The sequence below is a fragment of the Cervus elaphus genome, chromosome 16 (assembly GCF_910594005.1).
Source record: "Cervus elaphus chromosome 16, mCerEla1.1, whole genome shotgun sequence".
Taxonomy (NCBI): Eukaryota; Metazoa; Chordata; class Mammalia; order Artiodactyla; family Cervidae; genus Cervus; species Cervus elaphus.
This window is the reverse complement of record NC_057830.1, coordinates 36339799-36365668: the sequence shown is the minus strand read 5'-3', so window position 1 is coordinate 36365668 and position 25870 is coordinate 36339799. Positions and strand designations below refer to the sequence as shown.

The following is a 25870-nucleotide window of genomic DNA, read 5'->3' as shown; positions in this document are numbered from 1 at the left end:
CAGTAACAAGTGCTAATGAGGATATGGACCAACTGGAACCTCGCTACATTACTGGTAAGACCATACAAAGGTGCGGCCACACTGGAAAAATGGCCTGGCAGTCCCTCAAAAGGTTAAACAAGAGTCAGCACATGATCCAGCAAGTCTGTACCAGTTACCTATCCAAGGGAACAAAAAACACATGTCCACACAAAATCTTGCACATAAATGTTTACAGCAGCATTATTCATAATGGCAAAAAGTGAAAACAATCAAAATGTTTTCACCAACCAAAGAGTTGGTAAGTAAAATGCAGTATATATCCATATAATAGATTATCCAATGACAAAAACAAAAACACTGAATACATGCTACAAGGTGAATGAAATTTTTTGCTTATGAGAACACTGAAAGGAAAATGTCAAAAAAAAAAAAAAGTGTGCTTTGGCTCACTTTATTTTGGTAAAAAGGGGCCTAGGCAATCCACAATATCCTGTAAAATCAAAACAAAGCCCTTCCAACACCTCAGGTGGAAAGGAAAAACATTTTTAAAAGTTTACAACAACTAACAAAATAGTTTCAGATCAAGATTTATTAGGTAGTGATTTGCATTTGATGGGCTAGATAAAATACTTTATGGCAGAAAGTGCATACTGGACTCAGATGTGTTGGGTCCAAAGTGCCTTGAGCTTTGCTGAGTCTGAGCATCTTTAGAGGGGCCGCTCAGCTCACATCCACCCCTTTGCCAACATCCTCACCCCTCTCCTGTACATGGTCCCCTTGACTCAGTGATATATCCTACCACCTCCCTCCCCTGGCCACCAATGATGGACACATCACACTTATAACCAATTTTTAGTTTTGAATCATCATTTCTGTTTAAAATGTCCATTTCGGTGAACCAAGAGACACAAGCAGGAGAAAGTTTGTGAGTCTTCAGTAAAGAAAACACCTTCATTAGAACACTGCTCCTATGGGGAGACATTCCCTGTCCCAGGACACAGTGAGGTAACAATTAAAAACTCTCCATAGGCATGTGTGAAGACGAAAATGTGGGGATAGGAATCTGGAGGCACAGTTGGGGTAGAAGAAATCAGGATGATGTAAAAGGCAGTAGAACAAGAATGAGCAGGCTGAGGTCAGCAAAGACCAGAGTCCTGGAGCCCCCTCCTCCTCGTTCCTGACACCAACCCCTCCCTGGACAGAACCGCCTCCCTTCCGTCCTAACACAGAGGGCCCCTCTCCTCCTCCTCCTGTACCTGAGAGAGGAGCCAGAGAAAGGTCCTCCACACGACTGCAGCACATCCATCACCTTCCAGATCTACTATCTCATCTGCACATGAGGAAAGTGAAAAGCGTATTTAAATTGTTTTTTAAAGTGCTCTGGAAACTCTGTTCAGAGGAAACTGTGCAAGAAGTCTTAATCTGTAAGTTAGAGCCGACTGGATGGGCAGCCTTGTCCCCACCCTCGCCCTGAAGGGCCCCACCGAGGCCCACGGAGCAGCTTTAAATACCGGTATAAAGTGACAGACAAGCCAGGGCATGGGTCCTGCCCAAAGCCATGGCAATGGTGCTGGAATAACCATATTTTCTTCTTTTCTGAATTCTTGACACTCTGGCTCCTGGGGCTTCCCTGGCTAGCAAGTTCCTGCAGACAGCAAACAACTCCCCTGTGAGTACACCTTTTGAATGCAGTCAACCTTTTACATGCAAGACGGTACCCCAACCACCTGTGCCAAGCTGGCACCGGGCTCCACACTCCAAGCCAATAATCCCCTGGGCTAATTAACCCACAGGCTTCCCAGGTGGCTCAGCGGTAAAGTAGCTGCCTGCCAATGTAGGAGATGCGGGTTCAATCCCTGCATCAGGAAGATTTCATGGAATAGGAAATGGTAACCTACTCCAGGATTCTTGAATGGAAAACTGCACAGACAGAGATGTCTGGTGGGTACAGCTCATAAAGTCACAAAGAGTTGGACATGACTGAGCACACACACATGCACAATCAACCCACATTCAGGTTTCAGGACAACTAGGGGCAGCCGCTATGCCCCAGAACCTGTGAAAAGTATTCAGATTTGCCGACCATAAACCCACTCACCCAGCACCCTGCCTCCTCTGTTCCTGTCCATGCAAGGCACGCCCCTTGCCTCCTAAGGACTCTGGTGCGTCCCCTGGTCCCCTCCACCGCCCCACCGCAGCACCCCTTCTCCTAGGAACTGTAAGTAACAAACTCTTTTCAACAGCAGTCCCCTCCCATCTGCTGGCCTCACCACACTTGGAAAATGATTTTAAAAAAACAAAAAACCTACATTTTTTTAAACAGACCCATTCTAGAAACAAACATTATCCCCAGAAATCTTAGAATCTGGATCAGGAAATTCACATCCAGAGGATGCCACAACTTTGGAAAAGCCTGACCCAGGAAGTGTCTTCTGGCTGACTTCAAATAAGGGGAGAGAAGCGACAAAAAAAAGGGAGGGAGAGGCCCGTGGCCTGGAGCCACAGAAAATGACAGGGTAGGTCAATGGGAAGATCCTGGTAAGAAGGCAGGCGGTAGAGAGGTACCAAGGCGAGCGTGGCTTTGGGAAGGGACAGCAAGGAACTGGGACCGACTGCTGGATACAAGCGGAGTCCGGCGGGCCTGGGGGTCCTCAGCCGTCCAGCTCCTCCTTGATGGTGATGCGCAGCGGGCAAATGCGCAGTGGTTCCGGGGGCCCGTCACCCCGCGAGCCGCCCAGGTAGAAGTAAGGCCGCACCTCCCCGAAGCGGGCGTGGAAAGTATACAGGTGGCAGTGGCGCTCAGCGTCATAGAAGGACAGCTCGCCCTCCTCGCACTCCAGCTCCACGCGCAGGCGGCGCGGGATGGCGGGGACCAGCGGCGACGTGGCGGGGTCCGAGGTCACGCAGTGGTCGCCGTCCACGCACTGCGTGCGGCCCACGTACCAGAAGCCCGAGCGCGTGTCATGGTAGCAGCTGTGCGCGTGGCCCTCGGTGCACGCATCCTGTCGCGTCCGCACCACCCCCACGCGCCAGCTGGCCAGCGCCCCCAGGTCCACCTCCCAGGCGTGTGAGCCCTGCGACAGGATGCAGGAGCCCAGCAGGCAGGGTGCCGACGAGAAGCGCTCCGGGTTCTCCACCTGCACCCGGTAGCCGTGGTTGGTGACGCTGGTGAGGTCGTCGGACACGGAGAGCCAGCCAGCCGCGGTGTTGGGATCAAGGCTGAAAGGCACTGGGCGCAGAGAGGGAAGAGAGTGGGGAAATCAGACCAGCCTGTGGCCTCGGGTCCCCCTAAACTGACCCACTGTGTTCCACCTGGCCCAATGAACAAAAGGGGCTGCCCTGGGCTGGGGGTGGCATTATGGGTTGAAATGTGCCCTGCACAGCCTGGATGGGAGGGGAGTTTGGAGGAGAATGGATACATGTATATGTATGCCTGAGTCCCTTCACTGCTCACCTGAAACTATCACAACATTGTTGATTGGCTACACCCCAATACAAAATAAAGTCAAAAAAAAAAATGTGCCCTACAAAAAAGCTATGTTGAAGTCTTAACCCCAGCATCTCAGGAGGTGACCTTATTTGAGAATGAGGTTCTTGCAGATGTTAACAATTTAAGATGAGATCAGATGGGAAGAGAGGGAGCCCTTGATCCAATATAACTCTTGTCCTTATAAAAAAGAAAACCAGTCACATGGGGGGGAAAGCCCTCTGATGATGGAGGCACAGGTCACAGTGCTGCAACTGCCTGCGCTGAGCTCACCAGAAAATACCAAAATTTAGGAAGAAGCAAAGAAGGATCCTCCCCTACAGGTTTCAGAGGGAGTGTGGCCCTGCGGACACCTTGGCTTTAGACTTCTAGCCTCTGGAACCATGAGAATAAACTTCTGTCATTTTTAAAGCATCCAGACTTCAGTCTTTTGTGAGGATAGCCACAGGAAGCCAGTGAACCTCACAAGATGCCTGTACCACCTTAGAAAAGCATGTGACATGGCCCTGGTCACTGACATTTCTCCCCATAAAATCATGTCTCAGTCTGGGATGCTACTGCAAATGTATCCGAGATGGGGTGGCTTACAATTATTTCTCATGGTTCTGCTTCTGGAATTCTGAAACCAGGGTTCCAGCATGCTTAGATTCTGATGAGGGCCCTCTTTTTGGTTTATAGATGGCTGCCTTCTTACTGTGTCCTTATAAAGCAGAGGGAGAGATGGAAAAGAAGCCAGCTCTCTGGTGTCTCTTCTTAAAAGGGCACTAATCTGATCATCAGAAGGCCCCATCCACATGATCAATTCTAACTATGATCACCTCCCAAAGGCCCTGCTTTCAAATTCCATCACATGGATGTTAGGCCTTCAACATATGAATTCGGTCGGGGACACATTCAGTCCACAGTGACTTGCATGGGCTAGAATCACCTTGGGAGAGGCGGCCCTAAACTGAGGAGCTCTTCTCTTTCATTATATATACAATATGGTTCTGAATAGAAAGGGAAGTCAGCTGCTCTTTCCGGAGAGGTGGCCAAGTGTCACGACCCAAAAGAGGAAGGTGCTCTGTCAGGAATGGTTTGAGCAGCAGGACATGGAGTGGAGCAGGGCACAGGGACCTGAGTGAAAGAGGCTGGAAAAGTGACCAGTGCGGGGAAGAGGAGGTCTTATGGGGCAGGAGGCGCGAAGGAGTGAGTTCAGCTGGCCCTCTGCCCAGTGAGACCTCCTCCAGCCTCTTACACCTGCCTGGGGCCTCCACTCACCAGATTCGACACACATAACCATCTTCCTCCAGACGCGGTACTTCAGGGAGTCCAGGTACTTGCAGACGTCGATGAGCATGCCGGGTTGGATGGGCTCCGGCTCCATTGTGCAGAAGAGGCTGGGAAAGGAGAAGTGGGCTTGGGGGGGCAAGGCCAGGGCCAGGTGTTCTGGGCCTAACTGGGTCAGCTGGAAACAGGATCCCTTGCCTCAGGCCTACATTCCCTGGCTGCCTTACTCAAGACAAACCTACACTGGGCTCTGATGGGAGAAGAACCGGGAGCCAATTGGGCAGCTCACACCCTTCAGGATTCAGTACCAGAGCCCTTCCTGCCCTCGCCAGGATAAATATAAACAGGAGATTCTCAGACAAGGTTTCATTGCGTGTGAGCAGAAATGATACACATATATCCGCTCATAGGATGTCTGAGTCGGAAGGCACCTTAGGGGCCCTCTAGTCCCACATTTTGAAAGTGTCACTGGTCTTTGTTTGAACACATCCAGTGACAGGGGATTCACTACCACCTAAAGCATTCTCTTCCATCTTTGTACAGCTCTGACTGGGACACAATTATTCCATATTCATCTCCGTGACCCCAACAACCGTCAACACAAACCAGTATGTCCTGAGACTGTCAGAGGGAGGAGGCTGACCAAGAAACAAGGTTAAATGTTGGGCTGACCGTCAGAGAACTACGAGCCCCATGCAGGATGACAATCTCCCCCCACATAGTAGATGGTCACACGCCACCCTCAGGAAGACAACACTACACCAGGGCAGACTGGAAGTCGGTGTCTTGAAAAAGGACTCTCCACTTGGCCGGTCCCACTGCTGCCTCAGTACGCACCAGCTGGCTTCACCACCTGCCTGGCCTGGGGGCCATCTGAGGCTGCACCCCTGATATTTCTGCCTATGCTTCCCCTCCCTCTACTGGACTTGGCAACTTACCGGCGTTTTCGGCTCTTGTGTTTCTGAAAAAGAAAAAACCAGACACACAAACGTAGACACAGAGGAAACATATAAATCTCTGACCTCAAAAGGAGTCATATATCCCATGTTCATGGATCAGAAGTTTAATATTATTAAATTAATAATGTCAAGGTTAATATTGCTATAATTAAATTATTAATAATATTGTTAAGATGGCAATACCACCCCCAAAATAAATATTTTAAAATAATAAATAAATAGATACTTTATAAAACAATATAGCCAGAGCTGCTGATCTCAGGGTCCCCACTGGCCCCTGACATCTGGCCCCTGTCACTAGATCTGGACGCTGCACTCCTCACCATGAGAAAGGAAACGTCATCCTCCTTCATCTCCATCTGCAGCCGCTCAATCTCGTGGGCCAAGGCCTCCGTGTCCTCCCTCAGCTGCTTCATCTTCTCCTCTGCCAGGTGCTGTTTCTGCCTTGCCTCGTTGGCCATGGCGTCCAGGATGGCCTGCTCCTCCATGCGCAGGAACTCGCGGAGCTTGTCAAATTCCCGCCGGATCCGTGCTTCCAGCCAGGCAGCCTCCACCTGCAGCATAGGGCGGGGCCGGGCGGGGGAGAGGTGGGGCGGAGCCTCAGCCATCATGCAGCCGGTGACCCCAGGTGTTCAGCGAAGGAACTCTATTTTTTTTTAAAAGAAATCACGTGCAGAACCTCCGAAGATAAAATATAGATGCAGCTTTCTTAGCACCTATTTTTAAGTTTAAAGTAAGTCAAACACCATAGGGACTTCCCTGGTGGTCCAGTGGTTGAGAATCCCCTCTTAGTGCATGGGACGTAGATCCTGTATGGCTCGGGGCAACGAAGCTGGTCCACCAAAACGAAGACCCCGGAGCACGGCCAAAAGTTTTTTTAAAAAAGAAATGTTTTAAATAAAAAAGTCAAACAGCATAATGAGATTGTTTAGATAAATGAATAAAACAAAATCAATGCTGATAGAGGACAACTGTAATTCTATAAATTCCTCAAAAATATTTTGTACCTGCATAGGTTGTACGATAGTGAGGGAAACTCTGAATCACAGAAATGAACTGTTGCAAACAGCAACGATTTTTAAAAATCACTTCCCTTCCAATATTAGGACTTCAAATTTGATAGATACGGTAGATGCTTACCCAAAAAAATAGTAGAAAGTATTTCAAAACTGAATCTATAACATGCTAACATGACAAAATGATTCACTGAACAGGAGGAAATGACCAAAAGGGGAGGGGAATGATTTATTGAAAGGGCTCCCAGATGACACAGTGGTAAAGAATCTGTCTGCCAATGCAGGAGACAAGGCTTTAATCCCTAGGTCAGGAAGATCCCCTGGAGGGGGAAATGGAACCCTACACCAGTATTCTTGCCTGGAAAATCCCATTGACGGGAGCCTGAAGGGCTACAGTCCATGGGGTCGCGAAGAGTTGGACAAGACTGAGCATGCACGATTTATTGAAAAGGGATAAACTAGAAAAATATTTCCAACATATATGAGATTGTTATTCTTCATATACAAAGTGCTCTTAAGTCTCTGTAAGAAGACAAGACAAACATCCCAAGAAAAAGAATGTGAATATTCACAGAAGAAATACAGATGGCTGTTATTCTTATGAAAGGAAGCACACACTTACTAATAGCCAAAGAAAAGCAAAGGCGGAGACGGCACTGCTGGAACATCAGTAAGAAGACTGGCAATGCACAGTGGGAGAGAGTGAAATTGGGAGGATTCTTATCACACAGGGGGATAAAAAACAGAGTGGGCAGGAAAAGCCAGCCAGTGCAAAGCCAGCTCCAGCCAGCCTCACACTGGCCATGGAGCCTCTCAGTAAAGGGGAAGACACAAACTTTCACCTCTCATCTACCAGGATGGACTGAACTGAGAGGAAAAGCGTTAGTCAAGCCAGAATCCTGGACTCTCCACAACTACGTGAGAATTCTACAGCAGCTGGATGCACAGATAGGGGCTGTCTCTTGGACATATGGACACAACACAGGCATCCCCACTGCATCCCACACCAGGCCGGCCAGGCAGTCGGTACGGGCCACGCCTGGGGGGAGAGGAAGCTGGCGGCATGGGGCTTGGATGAGGGCCCTCGAGGCCCTGGTGAGGAGCTTGAACTGGACAGTTTTAAGCAGAGGAGTGACAGAACCCATCTATTTTATTTAAAAGATCAGTCCACTGCAAGGAGTGTGGACTGCATATAAAAGCAAAAGCACAGGGCCCAGGTAGGAGGGCAGGCAGCGGTGACGGGGACCTGGAACAGATGCTGGCAGTGGAGAGAGCGCTCAGTGGACAGGTGCATTCTGGAGACAGTGGACGTGAGGTGTGAGAATGGGGGCGTCGCTGGTTTGAGCACCCCAGCAGGTGGTGCAGCACGGCACCTGTGATCAGTCTGAGTTCACAGGCACAGGGGGCTGCGGAAGCCACTCGGTGGTTGCTGGCATGGCCACGCCCAGGTGTTTAAAGATGCCACGAAGTCACAGTCAGCATCCAAGGGCACAGCTGTGCTCGCCAGCAGGGCTGATGAAGGCTGACCATGGCCAGGGCCAGCCCACCCGCACCTCTGCCCCACAGAAGTCCCAGAGGTACCCGTCTGCACCCTCAGCCCCAGTGCTCACTCACCTGATTGTGCTTGGCGATGGCCTCATAGGAGCGCTGCATCGCGCAGAAAGCCTTGGCTTTCTCCCGCAGCGCGTGCTCCATGTTCCTGCACTTGGCCTGCCAAGAAGGACCAGGAGGAGGTGAGTTAGGGATGGAGGCCAGGCAGGGAGGCAGCATGCCACATCACAGCTGGAGGTGCACTTCAGCGTGGGAGCCACTCGACCATTATTTACTGAACCCGGTCCAGCCACATGCTGGGGGACACAGTGGGGAAAGCACAGCTCTGACCCTGCACCTGATGTATACACCATCAGGGCACAAAGGGCCTCCGATACCCTCTAACCCAGCACCTCTGTTTATACCCGATACAGATGGGCAAACAGCTGAGGAGGTAGAGACTAGTTCCCATGCTGGTCACAGGACAGAACAAAAGGACATCCTGCAAAGCCTAAAGCTGGTGCAGGCGGAGCAGTGAACCCGAGCTGGGGGTCAACAATGTGCTCACAGGCCCCCTTCACAACTTCGTGAACTGCACTGGTTTACAGTCATGAAAGAACAGGTCTGATCATGAGGTTGACCAAGTTCTTCCCACAGGACCTTGTCTAAACCACAGTCATCCTGGGTTGGTTCTAGGATCCCCACAGATACTGAAATCCCAGGATGTTCAAGTCCCTTATGTAAAAATGCTTCAGTGCTAGTGTAAAAGTCTGTGTAAGCAGTTGTAAGTACAATGTAAACGCTATGTAAATAGTTAACAGAGTGGTAAATTCAAGCTGTGTTTTTAGTCCCTAAAGCCTCATCCCCACCTGGGCCTGGTTTAAATGACAAGATCCTGGACTTTGAGCTAATGCTGAAATGGGACAAGACGACTGGGGATCCTGGGACGGGGTGAGTGTGCTCTACATGTGGGAGGGACATCAATGTCCCTTGGAAATGGCCCTAAGGATCCCCACTTCCCAGTACTGCACTGCTGAAAGCCCCTCCCTGAGGGCTGGATCTACAAAAGACTTCCCTCTAATCAACAGAATATGGAAAAAGTGACGGGAGATGAGCTGAGGTGACAAAAAGCCTGCACGGACACTTTCTCACCCTCTTTTGCTCTCTCACCCTCAGATGGAAGTGATCCAACCAGCGGAGCAGCCCATGGGGCTAGGAAGTAAGGGTGTCCAACCAACAGCCCATGAAGACCTGCATCCTGCTGCCAACCACACACGTGAGCCTGAGTGGGGATCCTGGCCGCCTCGGGCTTTCGGATGAGACCACGGCCCTGGTCCACACTGCAGCACCTCTGAGACCCTGAGGCAGAAACACCCATCCGGCCATGCCAGATTCCTGACCCACAGACACCATGAGACGGCAGACACTTTTCTTTGAGGCCACTATGTGGGAGTAACCTGTCACAGAGCAGTACATAACTAGCCCATGGGTCCTCCCCCACAGTGTAGTCTTTCAGCCACGCTTCTACAGAAAATAAACAGTGGTTTCCTTTACTGCAGGTTTAGCTTTCTTTTCAATTCATTCTGGTCATCCTTATGGTCTTCTTGACAATATTTAACAGACTTTTAAAAAATATTGTTTTCTGTAATATCTCTGAAGTGTGTCACTTCAATAACAAAATAACATCAGCATGAGTGTCCCACAAAACCACTGAAATGTCATCCCAATGTGTTATTTGATGGGACAAGATGTTCTGAAGCAAAGTTATGTAATATTATTCCCAAGAAAAATTCCATTATTTGTGAAATAATTGTGAATGTCAGGGGTGAAGCAACTGCCAACACACGCTACCCAGGGGTGTGCTGGCCCCAAAGAACACACCCCTGACCCTCTGCCCTTCAACCTCGAGTTAGGGAATTATGGGGCAATGAAGAAGGAAGTGGGTAACAGTCCCTTGTCTTTCTCAAACTTTTTAATCATTGGAGAGTTCTGCTTTAATTCAGCAAGTCCCAGTCCTAATATGTGCCCTTCTCTGAGTTGCTCACTGGTGAGAGTTACCGAAGATTGTATTATCTGTGTGCTGGGCTAAGTCGCCTCAGTCGTGTCTGACTCTTTGCAACCCCATGGACCATAGCCTGACAGGCTCCTCTGTCCATGGGATTCTACAGGCAAGAATACTGGAGTGGGTTCCTGTGCCCTCCTCCAGGGGATCTTCTTGACCCAGGAATCAAACCCACATATCTTATGTCTCATGCACTGGCAGGCAAGTTGTTTATCACTAGCACCGCCTGGAAAGTCTGTATTATCACTAATGAACAGTTATTACTGAGCATGCACTTTGCACAAGGCCCTAAATCAGGTCCTTTACAGATATCATTCTACTGAATTCTTACATCTCTGCGAGATAGGCACTATATTCCTAACACATAGAAGAGAAAAGAAGCCCAGAAGAATTAAGTAACTTGCCAAAATTATAGTTAGCAGCAGAACCAGGCTCTGCAGAATTGCCCCAAAATAAAGGCCACAGTGTTAACCACAATATTACCCAACCTGTGTCATTAAGGGAGCTACTACTGTGTTGTCCAATTGTCTTTTGTGTTGTCAAATGTGCCATCTTATTTCCAAATTTGTTGACATCAAACATACTGTCAATGTCTTTAATTCTGGAGAATAAACACTTTTAATTCTGGCCATACTTTGCCCAACTCCTTAAATAACCTAGTATGTTAATGAAAATTTCCTCCCATACATGTCTAACTGAACAACGCATCTTAAAAACTTAAGGAAAATCAAAAATTGGAAATGACCCAAATGTCGATCAACAAGAGATGGGTGAATAAATGATGATATTATTAAATGGAAAGCTGGGCTTCCCTGCTGGCTCAGACATTCCCTGCTGGCTCAGACAGTAAAGAAACTGCCTACAATGCAGGTGACCCGGGTTCAATCCCCGGGTCGGGAAGATCCCCTGGAGAAAGCAATGGCAATCCACTCAATATTTTGGCCTGGAAAATTCTATGGTCAGAGGAGCCTGGTGGGCTACAGTCCATGGGGTCACAAACAGTCAGACACGACTGAGCAATTAACATTTTAACTTTTACATGTGGAAAGCTACTTAGCAACAAATAAGGAACAAATTACTGATACATATACATAGATAAGTCAAAAAGTATATGTATATATTATTTTGCAGGAAAGTACATACAGTTTCATCCCATTTATGTGAAGATCAAGATCAGCAGCATTGTGTCACAAGGTGACAAATCAGAATTAGTGCTCCTTGGTTTTAAGAAATACCTCCCTCCGCTGAGGTCATAAAGATAATCTCCTACAGTATTTAAAGCTTTACAGCACGTCCTTTCACATAGACAGCGGCTTCTGTCCGATCCCCACCTGCTTCACTCAACCATCCCACATGGCCTTGAAAACTGGACTTGGGCCCCTCCCTCACTTCCTCTAGAACACTGCCTTGACTTCCCCAGTGTGGTTTAGTTGCCCCTCCATGGGCACCTCCACTTCATACCAGCATCAGTGTCTCACATTCCTGGAAAGGCTGCAGGCTTCCTGGGGGTAGGTCCTCATGCCCGGTCCTCTCACCAAGCACACTGATGCTCCATAAACTGCAGACAGAATGAAGGCTTGCTCTGCAAAGGCAGAGGCTCTCATCCCCTGCTCCCTGGTGGCACAGGCGGTAAAGAATCTGCTCACCAATGCAGGAAACGGGTCCGGAAGATCCCCTGGAGGAAATGGCAACCCACTCCAGTATTCTTGCCTGGAGAATCCCATGGACAGAAAAGCCTGGCGGGCTATAGTCCATGGGGTCGAAAAAGAGTCAGGCATGCCTGAGCGACTGAGGATGCATGCACGTATTTGATCATGCCCACCTGACTCCAAGAAGGCAGGGGATCGGACTGCCCTGTCCTTTCCCTTTTCAAATTACCAACATCCTCTGGATCATTGAAAAAGCAAGAGAGTTCCAGAAAAACATCTTATTTCTGCTTTATTGACTGTGTCAAAGCCTTCGACTGTGTGGATCACAATAAACTGTGGAAAATTCTGAAAGAGATGGGAATACCAGACCACCTGACCTGCCTCTTGAGAAACCTATATGCAGGTCAGGAAGCAACAGGTAGAATTGGACATGGAACAACAGACTGGTTCCAAATAGGAAAAGAAGTACGTCATGGCTGTATATTGTCAACCTGCTTATTTAACTTATATGCAGAGCGTATCATGAGAAACGCTGGGCTGGAAGAAGCACAAGCTGGAATCAAGATTGCCTGGAGAAACATCAATAACTTCAGATATGCAGATGACACCACCCTTATGGCACAAAGTGAAGAGGAACTAAAAAGCCTCTTGATGAAAGTGAAAAAGGAGAGTGAAAAAATTTGGCTTAAAGCTCAATAGTCAGAAAACTAAGATCATGGCATCTGGTCCCATCACTTCATGGGAAATAGATGCGGAAACAGTGGAAAGAGTGTCAGACTTTATTTTTTTGGACTCCAAAATCACTGCAGATGGTGACTGCAGCCATGAAATTAAAAGATGCTTACTCCTTGGAAGGAAAGTTACGATCAACCTACATAGCATATTAAAAATCAGACATTACTTTGCCAGCAAAGGTCCGTCTAGTCAAGGCAATGGTTTTTCCAGTGGTCATATATGGATGTGACAGTTGGACTGTGAAGAAAGCTGAGCACAGAAGAATTGATGCTTTTGAACTGTGGTGTTGGAGAAGACTCTTGAGAGTCCCTTGGACTGCAGGGAGATCCAACCAGTCCATCCTAAAGTAGATCAGTCCTGGGTGTTCATTGGAAGCACTGATGCTGAAGCTGAAACTCCAATACTTTGGCCACCTCATGCGACGAAGTTGACTCATTGGAAAAGACCCTGATGCTGGGAGGGATTGGGAGCAGGAGGAGAAGGGGACGACAGAGGATGAGAAGGTTGGATGGCATCACCGACTCGATGGGCATGAGTCTGGGTAAACTCCAGGAGTTGGTGATGGACAGGGAGGCCTGGCGTGCTGCGGTTCACGGGGTCACAAAGAGTCGGACACGACTGAGTGACTGCCGTGTCCTTTCCCTGCGCACACTGCCTGGCATGGAGCAGGCACTCAATCCATACCTGCTGGCCCACTGATGGGCGCCCTCATCCACACAAGCCTCTAAGAACCCACACACAGAGGCAGCTGCCCTCACAGCTCCCGGAAAAGTGGGCTGGTAGGGAAGACCTTAGCCCAACACCAGAGAAGGTTCTATCAGTGTCCCTCACTGGAGTAAGAGCTGAGCAGGGCCCCAGGTGAACTCTACAGTAACTGCTCTGACTTTGGACAAGTTACTTAGCCTCTCTGAGACTCAATATTACTGTCTGTAAAATGGGGAGAATAGTACTCAGGTGTAGTAAGCTGAGTACCAGCTCCTCCAGGGATGTGTGCTCAGTTGCATCCAATTCTTTGCGACCCCATGGACTGTAGCCCGCCAGGTTCCTCTTTCCACGGGGTTCTCCAGTCAAGAAATCTGCAGTGGCAGTGGGTTGCTACACCCTCCTACAAAGATGTCCTCGTCCTAATCCTGGGAATGTGTTACCTCATGTGGCAAAAGGGATTTTGCAGATGCGATTAAAATATGGACTTTAAGATGGGGAGATCATCCTGGATTGTCCACAGGGGCTCCCTGTAATCATGAGGGTTTTTCCAAGAAGGAGTCAGAGAAGACAATGAGACAGCAGAAGCAGAAGCTGGAATGATGTACTTCAGGATGACGGAGGAAAGGGCCTCCAAAAGTTGGACAAGACAATGAAAGAAACCCTCCTCTGGCCTCCAAAAGGCACAGAGTCCTGCCAACACCTTGATGTTTGGACTTCTGACCTCCAGGACTGTGGGATAACAAATCTGTGCTGTGTTCAACCACAGTTTGTGGCAATTTATGACAACAGCAATAGGAAACTAAGACACAACCTCATAGAGTTTTTGTGAGGATTAAATGTGTTGACAAAAACACTTAAGAGTAGCTGGTACATAGTAAGTGCTCAAAACATATTGGCTGCAGATTTCCCTGGTGGCTCAGTGGTTCAGAATTTCCCTGCCAGTGCAGGGGACACGGGTTCAATCCCTGGTCCGGGAAGACCCCACACGCTGTGGAGCAAGGAAGTGTGGGCAACGGAGCCTATGCACTGCAACTAGAGAGTGGCCCCTACTTGCCACAACTAGAGAAAACCTGCATGCAGCAACAAAGACTCAGCACAGACAGATACATAATTTTTTTTAAAAAAAGATGTTGTCTGGTATGGTTGTTATTTTTGCTGGAGTTCCTCATGTGGTTGCCAACCTAGTCTCCAACACACAAATCAAATTGCCAAACCCCTATGTAAAAGCTTCTGGGGGCTCCCCATTGGCCCCTTCTCACCTCTCCTGCCTTCCCATGCTACTCTCCCTACACCTCCACCTACTCCAGTCATCCAGAACTACAACCTGACTCTCTGCTGGCTGACTTCCCCCAGCTCCACCGGGCGAGGGCTCTGGTTTACCGACCTCGGCAGCCTCCGCACTCAGGACAGCCCTGGCGCACAGCTGATGCCACAAGTGAAGCCAGTTGGCACCAGGCTGAGCACACTCCTCAGATCTTTGGGACTGGACTCCTGGGCCCCTCAGACACAGTCCTGAGTGCCCACTGCTCTGATGCATCCTTCCTCTGCTTAAAACACTCCCATTACTCCCCAGTCCTTTTTTTTTTTTTTTTTTTGAGATTTTTTCGTTTTGATGTGGATCATTTTTAAAGTCTTTACTGAATTTGCTAAAATATTGCTTCTGTTTTATGTTTTGGGGTTCTCTTTTTTGGACTCAAGGCATGTGGGATCTTGTCCCCCCAACCAGAGATCAAACTCGCGCCCCCTGCAATGGAAGGTGAACTCTTAACCATGGGACCACCAGGGAAGTCCTCTCCCTACAGTCTTAAGGATAAAGGACAAGCCTGGGACCTCCTGGCTCCTTCTAAATCTCCATCCTCATTCTTTCTTACTCTGAAATTCTCTAAGTAACTGGAAAATCTGGCTTCCCTGCTCTGGACCGTTACACATGCCACTGCCTGAAATACCTTCCCTGTCCCCTTTCACCTGGCGCAGTTCAGTTCAGTTCAGTTGCTCAGTTGTGGCTGACTCTTTGCAACCCCATGAATTGCAGCACACCAGGCCTCCCCATCCATCACCAACTCCTGGAGTTTACTCAAACTCATGTCCACCAAGTTGGTGATGCCATCCAGCCATCTCATCCTCTGTCGTCCCCTTCTCCTCCTGCCCCCAATCCCTCCCAGCATCAGGGTCTTTTCCAATAAGTCAACTCTTCACATGAGGTGGCCAAAGTACTGGAGTTTAAGCTTCAGCATCAGTCCTTCCAATGAACACCCAGGACTGATCTCCTCTAGGATGGACTCGTTGGATCTCCTTGCAGTCCAAGGGACTCAAGAGTCTTCTCCAACACCACAGTTCAAAAGCATCAACTCTTTGGCGCTCGGCCTTCTTCACAGTCCAACTCTCACATCCATATATGACCACTGGAAAAACCATTGCCTTGACTAGACGGACCTTTGCTGGCAAAGTAATATCTCTGATTTTTAATATGCTACCTAGGTTGGTCATAACTTTCCTTCCAAGGAGTAAGCATCTTTTAATTTCATGGCTGCAATCACCATCTGCAGTGATTTTGGAGCCCAAAAAAATAAAGTCTGACACTCTTTCCACTGTTTCCGCATCTATTTCCCATGAAGTGATGGGACTAGATGCCATGATCATAGTTTTCTGAATATTGAGCTTTAAGCCAACTTTCTCACTCTCTTTCACTTTCATCAAGAGGCTTTTTAGTTCCTCTTCACTTTCTACCATAAGGATGGTGTCATCTGCATATCTGAGGTTATTGATATTTCCCCTGGCAATCTTGATTCCAGCTTGTGCTTCTTCCAGCCCAGCGTTTCTCATGATGCGCTCTGCATATAAGTTAAATAAGCAGGTTGACAATATACAGCCATGACGTACTTCTTTTCCTATTTGGAACCAGTCTGTTGTTCCATGTCCAGTTCTAACTGTTGCTTCCTGACCTGCATATAGGTTTCTCAAGAGGCAGGTCAGGTGGTCTGGTATTCCCATCTCTTTCAGAATTTTCCACAGTTTATTGTGATCCACACAGTCGAAGGCTTTGACACAGTCAATAAAGCAGAAATAAGATGTTTTTCTGGAACTCTCTTGCTTTTTCAATGATCCAGCAGATGTTGGCAATTTGATCTCTGGTTCCTCTGCCTTTTCTAAAACCAGCTTGAACATCTGGAAGTTCACAGTTCATGTATTACTGAAGCCTGGCTTGGAGAATTTTGAGCATTACTTTACTAGCGTGTGAGATGAGTGCAATCGTGCGGTAGTTTGAGCATTCTTTGGGATTGCCTTTCTTTGGGATTGGAATGAAAACTGACCTTTTCCAGTCCTGTGGCCACTGCTGAGTTTTCCAAATTTGCTCGCATGTTGAGTGCAGCGCCTTCACAGCATCATCTTTCAGGATTTGAAATAGCTCAACTGGAATTCCATCACCTCCACTAGCTTTGTTCGTAGTGATGCTTTCTAAGGCCCACTTGACTTCACATTCCAGGATGTCTGGCTCTAGGTGAGTGATCACACCATCATCCTTATCTAGGTCGTGAAGATCTTTTTTGTGTAGTTCTTCTGTGTGTTCTTGCCACCTCTTCTTAATATCTTCTGCTTCTGTTAGGTCCATACCATTTCTGTCCTTTATCGAACCCATCTTTGCATGAATTGTTCCCTTGGTATCTCTAATTTTCTTGAAGAGATCTCTAGTCTTTCCCATTCTGTTGTTTTCCTCTATTTCTTTGCATTGATCGCTGAGGAAGGCTTTCTTATCTCTCCTTGCTATTCTTTGGAACTCTGCATTCAAATGGGAATATCTTTCCTTTTCTCCTTTTTGCTTCTCTTCTTTTCACAGCTATTTGTAAGGCCTCCTCAGACAACCATTTTGCCTTTTTGCATTTCTTTTCAATGGGGATGGTCTTGATCCCTGTCTCCTGTACAATGCACGAACCTCCATCCATAGTTCATCAGGCACTTTGTCTATCAGATCTAGTCCGTTAAATCTATTTCTCACTTCCACTGTATAATCATAAGGGATTTGATTTAGGTCATACCTGAATGGTCTAGTGGTTTTCCCTACTTTCTTCAATTTAAGTCTGAATTTGGCAATAAGGAGTTCATGATCTGAGCCACAGTCACCTGCCTAACACCTCCGTATTCCTTGGGTCTCTGCTTAAAGCTCCTTGAAGGTATGAATTACTGTTCAGTTCCTGTTCTGCAGTATCCCCAGGGCCTAGCAGTATAAGACATCTGTTGAATAAACAGTAACAGGTCACTAGACCATATGTACTTCCTGGTACCTGGCTCACTGATCTTGAATCCTGGCTTAGCCCACATCTGGAGGTTCTGTCTTAGTGTTCTTGGCCTTGACCCCCACCTACCTTCCTGATCTATATCTGCCAGCCACACAGTGACTCATCACGATGTGATCCATGGTGTCCCCTTACCTCGACACCAGGCCCCAGGATGCCCGGAATGCCCACACTTATTAATACATCGGCTGTCTGAAATCAGAACCTGGCAGTTCTGCCAGGTGAAATAAGAAAAAGCATTGCTGTGGACCACTGTTCAAACACTTCAAGTAACCATGCTGATGACACTCTCCTTCACTTGAACTTTGCCAAAATGTATATGGAACTGTCTACTTTCATTATGAACTTCCCTGGTGGCTCAGTGGTAAAGAATCCGCCTGTCAATGCAGGAGACGTGGGTTTGATCCTTGAGTCAGGAAGACCCCCTGGAGAAAGAAATGGCAACCCACTCCAGTATTATTGCCTAGAAAATCCCATGGACAGAGGAGTCTGGTAAGCTACAGTTCATGGGGTCATAAAAGAGTCAGACACGTCTTAGTGACTAAACAACTACAACAAAGGCATTAAAACAAACTAAAACAGTATCCGAAGAACAAGCATTCTTATAGAATATTTTCAACTTTTTGAAATACTTATTTTCAATACACTCATCTTCAGACTAGCTAACCAGTGTTCTCCAAACTGTGGGTCTGACCTATGTATGAGTAGATATAAGTAGGTAATAAAATAATGTTTTACAGCCTATGTAATTTTTAAAATATAATGACAGAAAATGCCAGACTACAACAGAGATTTTCACAGAATTTTTGTTTCCACTGATACAGAACATGATACATACATGTGGCTGTTCTGAGTCACAATGGAAAACAATATTCCTCACTGTGGGAAGCCTGGTGTGCTGCAGTCCATGGGGTCACAATCAGAAACGACTGAGCAACTGAACAACAATGGGCCAGCAAAGGTCAAAAATTCTGAAAACTCCTGAGCTGGCTAACTCTGATTTCCTGATCATTTTCCTTCCTATGCCAAAAACCTCATGTTCGTTTTTCCTTATAAGCTGCTCCTTTATTTTTGTTGTTGTTCAGTCACTCAGTCGTGTCCGACTCTTTGGCACCCCATGGACTGCAGCATGCCAGGCTTCCCTGTCCTTCACCATCTCCTGGAGTTTGCTCAAACGCCTGTCCATTGAGTCGATGATGCCATCCAACCATCTAATCCTTTGTCGTCCCCTTCTCCTCCTGCCCTCAATCTTTTCTAGCATCAGGGTCTTTTCCAGTGGGTTGGCTTTTCACATCAGGTGGCCAAAATATTGGAGCTCCTTCATTTATAACCAGTGAAACTCCAGCCATGGGGGATGCTGAGAGAGTGATCCAGGTTAAACTAGCTGGCCAGGGCCAGAGGCCTCCCCAGAGCTACCCAATACATGGGGCCAGCCTAGAAAGTAGGTGGGGGATGTGGAAGAAGACCTAAAAGCTCCATATCCTTGACCAGGACTTCAGGTGCTGCACCTCTGCCCTCTGTCTACCACATTCCAGGGTTGTTGGGCTTACTCAACCTGTGCTTCTAAAATGAGCATGAGCCACACCCGCCTGGTAGAAAGGGCGCAGGGCCTCAGCCCTTCAGAGATGGGCGGGCGGTCTTGAGAACATCCTGTCATCCCAATTCTCAAACTTCCTGGTGACAGTCTCTCCTCTCCTATCTCACCCCCTGGGCGGTGCTCGATGTAGGCTCTGTATGTTACCAGGGGAAGATGGGGTCCTGAGGAGGCACCAGCGATCTGGCAGGCGGAAGAGGGACGGGACTGGGCACACCCAGCCCTGGCAGGCTGGAGTGCTGGAGCAGGGCGGTCAGGATGCTAGGTTCCGGTCCACGTGCGCGCTCGGCCAACTCCCGCCAGCAGCAACTCTTACCCGAAAGTCGTGGGCGGTGTCCTTCACCGGCTGCACGCGGTGTCCCTGGTGCCGGGGGTCGGCCTGGCACGAGCAGCACAGCAGCTCCTTGTCGTCGAGGCAGAAGAGGTTGAACTGGCCGCGGTGCAGGCGGCAGAGGCGCGGGGAGCGGTGGCCGGTCCAACGCGCGCCCTCGGCCTCCTCGCGCAGCAGCTTCTCCACCAGGTTGTTGAGGGTGTGGTTGGTGCGCAGGTCGGCGGGGGCCGCGCGGTCCTTGCACACCGGACAGGTGGGCGCCACCTGAACCTCCCAGCAGCGGGTCACGCACGCGCGGCAGAAGTTGTGGCCGCAGCGCAGAGTCACGGCATCGCGGAAGGGGTCATAGCAGACGGCGCACAGCAGCTCCTCTTTGAAGGAGCGGGAAGGCCCAGGGGACGCGGCGGGGTCCGGCTCCATAGCCTTCCCGGCTCTCGAGCCGGTAACTTTCGCTCCAGTCCCTCCCACCCGCCTGACTGCTCGCGGGACCCTATGAGAGGCGCCCAGCCTCTTCCGTTCGGAGCACCGAGCGACAGTGGCCCCGGCCAATTGCTCGGGGCGTGCTTAGGGGGCTCCGCCCCACTTCCGGTCAGCTCGGGAAATCCCGGAAGAGTGGGGCGGAGCCCATCTGCTCTGCGGTCAGCGCGGGTTCTAGGCGTGCCGGTCAAGCTTAGCCAAGAAGAAACTACACAACCGTCCTCTAGGGTTTCCGTAGCATTGAAACCTACTTCCGATTTCAAATGGAAAATGAAGTCTAGGAGCCACTTCCTTAGTTTCCGGAAATCTCAGGCCAGTGAGGTGGGAGAAGCCAGAGCTCCTTACTTCTTGGTTCCGAAGTGGAGTGTGATCTTGCAGCGTCGTTAGCGTTTTCGCTGCTTGAGTTTGCAGTGCCCCTTTGAAAGAACTATGCCCGCCCTTGAATTAGTTGTTTACTTATTTTGGCCTGTTTAGTTCCTGCCTGCTGGGGTAAGGAAGAAACAATTGAGAGCAGGGGGCAGTGGAAGACCTCTGAGAAGACCCAATTCTTGTCTTGTTTGGACAGGCGGGCGAGTCACAATCTTTTCCAAAATCTATTTCCTCCTGAGTGAAATAGAGATAAAAGACGTCTGCAAAGTTAGCTATGGACTGTAATTACAGTCCAGGCTGAATTTTCCTGCCAGGTACAGCAGGTCTGAGTCACTCCACTTGCCTCAGGTTGATCACTTTACAGCATTCAGATGTAGGATTCCTTTCATTAACGGTTTCTGCTGGATGACAATTCTCCACCTGTATGGTGTTTCTGTATGCTATCCAGAGACACTGCCATTTTTGAACTGTCACTGCAAGGATGTTTCTATGATGAAGAGCCTGGGAAGAGAGAGACAATGTTTCCCTTCAGGCGATCTCTCTGCATTGTTAAAGTTTTGGGTTCTCAACCCAATCAAAAAGTGGGCCAAAGAACTAAACAGACATTTCTCCAAAGAAGACATATAGATGGCTAATAAACATATGAAAAGATGCCCAGCATCACTCATTATTAGAGAAATGCAAATCAAAATGATGATACATGAGGTATCATGTCACTCTGGATGCCATCAAAAAATCTACAAACAATAAATGCTGGAGAGGGTGTGAAGAAAAGCGAACCCTCTTACACTGTTGATGAGAATGCAAACTGGTACAGCCACTATGGAAAACAGTGTGGAGATTCCTTTAAAAACTGGACATAGAACTGCCATACGACCCAGCAATCCCACTGCTGGGCATACACACCAAGGAAACCAGAATTGAAATAGACACGTGTACCCGAGTGTTCATTTCAGTGCTGTTTACAATAGCTAGGACATGGAAGCAACCAAGATGTCCATCGGCAGATGAATGGTTAAAAAATTTGTGGTACATATACACAATGGAATATTACTCAGCTATAAAAATGCATTTGAGTCCGTTCTAATAAAGTGTATGAAACTAGAGTCTGTTACACAGAGTGAAGTCAGAAAGAGAAACACCAATACAGTTTATTGACACATATATATGGAATTTAGAAAGACAGTAACAACGATCCTATATGCAAGGCAGCAAAAGAGACACAGATGTAAAGAACAGACTTTTGGACTCTGTGGGAGAAGGCAAGGGTGGGATGATATGAATGAATAACATTGAAACATGTATATTACCATATGTAAAATAGATGACAAGTGCAAGTTCGATGCATGAAGCAGGGCACTCAAAGCCAGTGCTCTAGGAAAACCCAGAGGGATGGGGTGGGGAAGGAGATGGGAGAGGGGTTCAGGATGGGGGGACATATATGTAACCCATGGCTGATTCACGTCGATGTATGGCAAAACCACCACAATATTGTAATTATCCTCCAATTAAAAAAAAAGATTCAGGTTCTCTAAGCTCCATCCTCTGGCCCACTCTACAAAGGCTTTTGGGAATTAAGTCAGGAAACTGGCTCAAGTGACTATAATCTGACTACTGAAATTGCTGTTAGTAATAAACTGTCCTTTGTCTCTGAACCAAGAGTCTCATCTACCAGCATTCCTGAAACTTGCATACTAAAGTGTCAATGGAAAAAAAAAATCTAAAAGTTGAGGATGGTGTTTTATTTGGTGAACAAAACTGAGGACTTAAGCCAGGGACACAGCATCTCGGACAGCTCTGAGAGACTGCTCCAAAGAGGTAAGGGAGGAGCCATATATAGTTGTTTTTGCAACCAAGACCAAGTAGTCAAAACTTCAAAAGATTGCTGTTAAGGAAAAGCAGATATCTCAAGGAATTTAGCACTTTTTCTGTGTACGGGAAAATACAGCAGCCTGGACTCACTGAAATCATTCCTTTGGCATGCACCTCAGCCATCTGAGGCTAGTGCTTTCTCCTGCCGAGTCTCTTCAGGGCACATCATTGATGGGTGGCTGCGGTGGTTGGCTGCTAGGTTGGGGCAGCATTACTATGATGGCTTGATGGCTGCAGCATCCTTTGTTAACAGATAAGGCAGGAACCTTTTTTTTTTTCATTGATAATTTGTTAGCTTGCAAGCAGGCTAAAAATCTCAGACCTTTATAGTGCTAGACAATTTCCTTCCAAACTTGTACTCAGAATAGGCCTTTAGCCACAATGCCTAAGGGACGGATGCCACTAATTCTTATTGCCGTTTGCAGTATACTGACAAAAAAGTACACAATGTGAGAGTTGTGAGTTAAATTTCATTGGGGGCAAAATGAAGACTATATTATGAGTTTAAAAAAATTTAAAAAGAGGACTATAGCTAGGGAGTTAGCATTTTAGATAGCTCTGGGAAATTGCTCCAAAGAGGTAGGGAGGGAGGTCAGTATATATATGATTTTGGTGAGGGGGAAGTACATGAAATCATGCACGTATATTTTGCCAAAGGGGTCTGCTAGTCATGAAGAGCAGTTGTCACCATGAAGGATGTTAGTACTTTTCTAAATATGAGGAGATACAAGTATTGGGCTCATAAAATCAGCTCCTGAAAATATCTAACTATATGAAGATCTATCCCACTAGTTTTTCCCAGAGCACAGAGTCTCATTTCTGCTGTCTACCCTGAACTCCTTTCAGAGGTGTTGAAAGTCGGCAAGCAGCAGCACATGATTTATTCCTTGTAGGGGTAGATGGCAAGTGCCAGTTTGTTGTTGACAAGTGTTTCTTGATCAATGCCAGTTTGTTTCCCCTATAATCACCTGGGGAGCTTTCTAGAAGCACAGATTCTTGAGCCCAGGTTCTTTGATCTATTTGCCTCTTTGGAGGGGAAGGCCTAGGAATCTGCATTTTCACATCCAGGTGATTTTCGGGTACTCCAGTTGAGTTTGAAAGTATAAAGTGTTAGTTGCTCAGTTGTGTCCAGGTCTTTGTGAACTAACGGTTCCTCTGGCCATGGAATTCTCCAGGCAAGAACACTGGAGTGTGTAGCCAGTCCCTTTTCCAGGGGTTCTTCCCAACCCAGGGATTGAACCCAGGCCTCCTCCACGCTGGAGGTGGATTCTTTACCATCTGAGCCACCAGGGAAGCCAAGGAATGCTGCTCCAATTATGGTGACTGATTCAAAAATTAACCTTAAGCAATATCCAAAAGGGCCACAAGATGGGGCTCATAACCCCACAAGACAGGATGTCGTTTAGTTGCTAAGTCATGTCAGACTCTTTGCGACCCCATGGACTGTAGCCCAATGGGCTCCTCTGTCCATAGGAATTCCCAGGCAAGAATACTGGAGTGGGTTGCCATTTTCTCCTCCAGGGGATCTTACACACCCAGGATCAAACCCATGTCTCCTGCTTGGAAGGTGGCTTCTTTACGACTGAGCCACCAGGGAAATCACATGCCAGGCACCTTGCTGGAAAATCTTGTCTTCTAGTCTTGTTTTCTTTCACTGTTTTATCTGTGTGTCCCAGTTGCCCTTTGAGTCTGTTTATATTTGTTTCCTTCTGTTCTTTCCTTGTTTGTTTTGTTGTTGGTTTTTTCTCAACTCTCTAAATAGAGCCACAAATCAGACAAGGGCAAGGAATAGATATTAACAAATGGATTTTTATTTTTCCTTTAAGTAGAATACAAAGGTTAACATTAAACCAGTAAGGTCCTCCTGTCCTTCTGGAAATCCGGAAAGGATTTGGTCCTATTCCAAGCTCCACCATTAGCCAGGAGCATGACCTGGGGAATAATGTTCCACTTTCTTACTTCCTTTTCCTCAACTGTTAAGGAAAGATTAGACTAATTGCTTCAAATTCTTACTAACTCCAACCCTCTGAACTTTTGTTTATTCTTTGCATAATTTCAGGAAAGAGGGTGACTAAGACATAGGGACCAGGAAAGAGAAGTCTTGGTGATCATAATTCATGTGTCACCAGCTCCTATTTCTTCTTCCAGTAGAAAGGATCTTCCTCAGAGGCCCTGAAGTTCAGATCCTCTGTATACCAGTTAAGCTATTGCAAAACTTGACTGGCAGTTCTCACTTCTATAACTTGCCCCATTCCATTCCATCCTCAGGCATTTTTGCCGGGCAATGCCACATTTGCAACCCCCTGCTATCATCATATACATTTTTCTATTTATTTTAATTTTATTTTTAACTGAAGGATAGTTACTTTACAATATTGTGATGGTTTCTGCCATACCTCAACAGGAATCAGACATAGGTATACATATGTCCTCTCCCTCTTAAACCTCCCTCCCACCTCCATCCTCATCCCACTCCTCTCGGTTGTCACAGAACACCAGGTTAGGGTTCCCTGTGTCATACAACAAATTCCCATCAGCTGTCTGTTTTACATATGGCAACATCACACAAATGTATGTCGGGAATGTCTTCTCTTTCTTAAATGTTGTGTTAGGAGAAAAATATATATATCCCTAGGTGCAGAAAGAAGAGTGATTTTTTTTCTCTCCCTTTTTTAAAGCAGTTGATTAGAAAGTGACGACTGCAAATTAAAAGCAGAGATTGTTAGGTTAGATAAAAAGGCAAGACTCAACTATATAAGGAAACCACTTCAAATATAAACCAACAGGTAAGCTAAAAGTAAAAGAATAAGAAAAGTTATACCACACCAACATGAATCAAAGAAAGCTGGAGTGGCCCTATTTTTTTAAGACTTTTTTTTCCCTGATGTAGACCATTTTTAAAATCTTTATTGAATTTGTTACAATATTGCTTCTGTTTTATGTTTTGGTTTTGGTTTTTTGACCACGAGGCATGTGGGATGTTAGCTCCTCAACCAGGGATTGAACCCATACCCCCTGCACTGGAAGGTGAAGTCTTAACCACTGGACTTCCAGGGAGTCCTAGGAGTGGCCCTATTAATACCAGACAAAGCAGATTTACTATTGGAGAATATTATAGGGATAAGGAAGATGACTTCTATATTTGACAATTACAGAGCTGGAAGTAGCATGAACCTGGAAGTAGCATTTTTAGAAACAAGCAACCAGAGATGCCAACATACTTGAACTTGTTCAGCAACGTTACCAAGGACATCTTTGAGGAAATCACTGTAGTCTCATGCTTGATAACAGACACACTGGTGGCTCGGGCCTTCTCTCTGGCCTATACCATGAAGAAAAGGATCTGGGGGTGGGGGCTGTGGGGCTCTGAGTTTGCTTGACTAATGCAGGGAGAACTGTCCTAAGAAATAGTCCTTAATGCAAGTGACTAGGGAAACATGAAATGGCAACCCACTCCAGTATTCTTGCCTGGGAAATCCCATCGACAGAGGAGCCTGGCGGGCTACAGGCCATGGGGTGGCAAAAAGTCAGACATGGCTTA

General features: G+C 47.3%; 1 protein-coding gene across 1 annotated transcript; it reads right to left on the bottom strand.

Annotated features, from left to right (window-relative positions):
- Positions 1 to 419: 419 nt before the first annotated feature.
- On the bottom strand, positions 420 to 20119 carry TRIM35 (tripartite motif containing 35). The gene is made up of 6 exons (XM_043927816.1): positions 19597 to 20119; positions 8328 to 8423; positions 6021 to 6251; positions 5677 to 5699; positions 4730 to 4848; positions 420 to 3211 (listed from the first exon to the last, which is right to left on the bottom strand). Exons 1-6 carry the CDS (start codon positions 20029 to 20031, stop codon positions 2634 to 2636), a joined length of 1482 nt encoding a protein of 493 aa, XP_043783751.1. The 5' UTR covers positions 20032 to 20119; the 3' UTR covers positions 420 to 2633.
- Between the last annotated feature and the right edge of the window lie 5751 nt (positions 20120 to 25870).